This window comes from Pteropus vampyrus, unplaced genomic scaffold, assembly GCF_000151845.1.
Source record: "Pteropus vampyrus isolate Shadow unplaced genomic scaffold, Pvam_2.0 Scaffold385, whole genome shotgun sequence".
Lineage (NCBI taxonomy): Eukaryota > Metazoa > Chordata > Mammalia > Chiroptera > Pteropodidae > Pteropus > Pteropus vampyrus.
The window spans coordinates 520,342-524,431 of record NW_011889166.1 but is presented as its reverse complement, the minus strand read 5'-3'; the positions used below and the strand labels follow the sequence as shown (position 1 = coordinate 524,431).

The window sequence follows — 4,090 nt, the reverse complement described above, 5'->3', positions numbered from 1 at the left end:
CTCCCGTGAGCGCAGAAGCCACGAGACACTCTGACCCTATCCTGACCCGACCCCTGCCCGGGAAACGCCCCCACCTATGTCACAGCAAACTCCGAGAAAGCGTCTACACCCGCTCAACCCTGCGGGAAAGCGTCTACACCGGCTCGACCCCGCGATCCGCCACCCAGCCTCGCCCTGCGCCTTCTTCGGCTCTTCCCTAGACTCGTCTATTCTCCCCACAACCCCCAGGGTCCCAGGGCCCTCGCCCCTGGGGCTCTGCAGTGCTCTCCGGGTGAGGTCCGGCCCCCGCGGGCCCCTGTCCCGTCCACCTCGTCCGTCTTCCTCAGGCGGGCCCGCCGGCCCCCGGCTCCCAACAGGGTGGATCCACTCACGGAGCCCACGGGCCTGTCCCTGGCACTCCCTCCCTCCCGCTCAGCGCCTCGCATGGCTGCTCAGCTGCCCAGCCCGCATTTCACACGCATCGAGTTCCTCCCTCCTGTTCTCAGGGGACGACATGTGCCCGACGCAAATACCCAGAAGCCACTGCTGAGCGCCCGTCGTGTCACCGCCCGCAGTCTGTCCCGTCTGCTCCATGCGACATACGCCCCAAAGGGACGCACGTGCACCACTCTGCCCTCGTCCCCCGTCACCTCGCCTGCCGCCCTGTCCTGCCGCAGCACGCTCGCCCCGCCCGCCTGCCCGCCCTCGCCGTCCAGCTCGTCCCTGCCTCAGGGGTGGGAGCCCATCAGGCTCTTCCCACCATTCAGACTCAGGTCACAGGCCACCTCCCCAGAGAAACTGCCCCGGCTCGGCAAAGCGCCCCCCACCCCGCTCCGGGCCGTACTGTTTGACTTCCTCCCCACAAACAGTGCTTCTTGTCACAAAGCGGGGACCGCAGTAAGTGAACCAGTCTCCTGGGAGCACAGCTGACTCTGCCACGCACTCACCGAGCACTCTGGGCAAGTGCTGGCAGTCCACGACCCACTCCTCCCAGCCTCCCTGGGGGGTGTCATGGGAAAGCACAGCACCACAGTGGCTCCGAGGCAGCTGTCAGTGAGCTATGCGGGGCCAGGCCTGCCTGACCTTGTTGGGCGCCCCAGGCCTCCTCGTACTTGACAGGTTGGAACCCAACCTCGCTTCGCTGTTTAACCTTTACACTTGTTCTGTTTAAGACAGAAGTCAGAATCCAGCTTCCAAAGCACAGAGAATAAGCACTATGCGTTTTATTCTCTGAATAAAAATACATTTAGCCTGAGCTAAATGTTCTATAAAAACATACCTGTGTGATGACACACAAGTCGTTCGGTTACAAAATTTTCCCAGTCCTATTTTTAGGGGAATAGTCATAAAAGGCTTCTAAGACCACTCACAGTTCATCCCCCACCCCACGAAAATGTGACTTCCGGCATCCTCACTTACGTGGGGTCTGGCTCGTACTTCAGGACGACACTCCCCTTGGCTGGAAGAGAAACACACGAGCATTGGCCAAGCGTTCCCACCTGTGGCACGTTGGCTGAGCACGTGTATGTGCTCAGAAAGCAGCAAATTACCCACACTTGGTCTCAAGGACCTCAATGGAGAAAGGACTTTCTAAAATCCAAAGCCACCAGCCAGCCAAGCACCAAGCAGGGCAGCCAGGACAAGGCAGTCAGACCACCAGGGGTCTGGGTGGAGCTCCCCAGCAAGTCTCTCGCCGGGGTGGGGGGGTGGGAGGGGTGGCGGGGAGGCGTGGGGACTAACCGCTTGTTAACCCTCAGAAGTCAAAGATAAATAACAGCTCCAACTCCCAGAAACGGCATGAAACGACGGACAAAATAAAAAAATGCAAAAATTATACTGTAGTCACCTAAATGAAAGATTTAAAAAGTACAAACAGTTCCTTTATCTTTCAAAATAAACTCTCCTTTAAACTGTGGTTGTGTCTGAGGAAGGAAGAGGAGACAGACTCACACGGCAGGCTTTACACGTTCGCGTGAGACAGGGTTATAAGCTACAGGAACTGATGTGTTCAGTTGTCATCAAACTGAATCAGAAATACTGAACAGTAACAAAAAATAAACGAGGGAAACAAAAATCAAAATTAAAACTCTTGGTGGTGACTTTTATGCTCAGGTGCAAACATCACCAGAGTAGTCGGCAGTGGAGACTCTGAGACGTCAAAGCGACGTGACTGGCCCGCTTTGGCTGGCAAAGCAGCGGCAACTGCTGGCAAGACCGCAGACTCTGCTTCAGTGGGATCGATTGAAATGCCACGCCGACCCGGAAGCCTGTGCTGGCTGGTGTCCTGCGCCTCATACGCAGACCCCAGCCCCACACTTTCTTCCGCTTCCACGCAGGCCCTCCCCTGGCTGCCTGCTTGGCGACGGGCAGGAGGCTTGGAGATCGTGGCCTGGAGCCTGGGCTGGTGGGCTGGCCAGGCCCCAAGACCTGCAGACCATGCAGGTGACTAGGGCCTCCACCGGGGTCCGCAAGGGCACGGTGAAGTCAAAGAACCCCCAGAGTGCCTTCGACCCTCAGTACTCCGAGACGTCAGTTATGTTTTCACAAAGCCCTCTGGAGACTGAGTCAGGTCGAGAAAGCCGCGATGTACTAAATGCAAGACTGAGAGCCCCACCAAGGGCAAACGCCCACATCGGAAGCCTCCGTAAGGACAAGTTACGTCTCTACGCGAGTCCGACGCTTACCCAGGTCCTTGGCTTGGCTGTACGTCTCACTGCTAAGTTTTCTAAAAAATGGATTTTCCTGGGTTAACAGGATTTTAACGTCTTCCAACGACACAGTAATGATTCTTGAATTAATAAATGGATACAGTGTATATATTCCCTGTGGAAAGAGAGGGCGCCATTAGGGACAAAAAGGATCACCCTACGCCAGTGTCGAACGGGCACCGGAGCTCTCGGGGCCTTTCCCGCCGCAGCCCCCGGGCAGGTCAGCGCCTGCAGCCCGGGGGCACTCGCGACACGTAAGCAAACCCCCCGGGGCAGGGGACCCGCCACAGAGAGCTTGATGACCAGCCCAAAGGGTGGCAGGCGCCAGCTCAGCTGAGTCTCCCAGGCTGTCGGGCCCGCTCAGAGACCCCGTCTGCGCCCGCGCCGCCCACATCTACCCCCACGTACCTCCTGTGCCAGCCGGAAAGCACAATCGAACTCTTCTCCACTGTTGTTTCGACACCAGACTTTTATCCCGGTGTTGATAACCTGTAAGTGGGAAAAATAAGCCGAAACGCGCATATAAATAAAAATCCAGGTAACTGATTACAATGTTCCCTTCCACCACGAGGAGGCAGAGCTGAGCAACAGCTGAAAAGGAGGAGGAGTAAGCGAGACACTCTGAAAAGTCATCTGACTGAACAGGGGCTCACAGGGGGTCTCCAGGCCCGACTGACGCTCTCAAGTAGCTTTGTGTTTGTGTGGCGTATGCTGCCTAACGACCACAAGAGACGTCAAAAACAGGAAACTCTGAAAACGCAAGAACACGTAAGCACACATTCCCCGGGCCCTGAGCAGCAAGGACGCTGTCGCCCCGGAAACCCCAGTGGACACCCAAGACTGGAGAGGACAAAGGCAACTAACGTCCTCGCACTGCCGCAGGGACGCGTCAACCCGCGGCCCTCCAGACACACCTGGAGATGCGAGGCTTGAAGACACAGCCCAAGGGCAGACGAGCCGGGGGACAGCGAAGCGAGTGAAGACGGGCTGAAGGCAGAACGACAGAAGTGGAAACGGCCACCACCGAAGGCCAGAGCAGCAGCACTCGACCCCCGAACCCACTGCTCCTTCCTCCCAGGACACAAGCAGTGAGTGACACTCCGACAGGGGCACGCAGGCCACGCGGCCTGGGCCTGCCACGGGCTCCGAGAGCGCCCGGGCCCCCAGCTGTAGGGGAAGCAGCGCTGCCACGCCCGGTGCCATCTCCCGCGCCATGCCCGCGCCCTCACCTTCACCCGCTCGCTGTTGTTCAGCAGCACGTTCCGCAGCTCCTTGGAGACCATGTAGAGCTGCCTTTTCTTCCCTTCCGTCGTTCGCGTCAACAAATTCATCCTCGGGAACGAAGGGTCCAGAGCGTAAAATTTCCTGTTTACAGGGAGCACAGGCCAAACTTTAACGTACGG

At 57.9% G+C, this 4,090-nt stretch overlaps 1 protein-coding gene across 1 annotated transcript in view; it reads right to left on the bottom strand.

Moving 5' to 3' along the window:
* Positions 1-4,060, bottom strand: part of LOC111731568 (tRNA (cytosine(34)-C(5))-methyltransferase-like) — a gene marked incomplete at its 5' end in the record, with an annotated part of 7,546 nt that extends 3,486 nt beyond the window's left edge. Inside the window, 4 exons of the mRNA XM_023523225.1 lie at positions 1,399-1,438; positions 2,664-2,802; positions 3,096-3,176; positions 3,917-4,060. Of these exons, the coding sequence (XP_023378993.1) occupies positions 1,399-1,438; positions 2,664-2,802; positions 3,096-3,176; positions 3,917-4,060 (404 nt within the window). The remainder of the gene's footprint in view (positions 1-1,398; positions 1,439-2,663; positions 2,803-3,095; positions 3,177-3,916) is intronic.
* Positions 4,061-4,090: the final 30 nt, after the last annotated feature.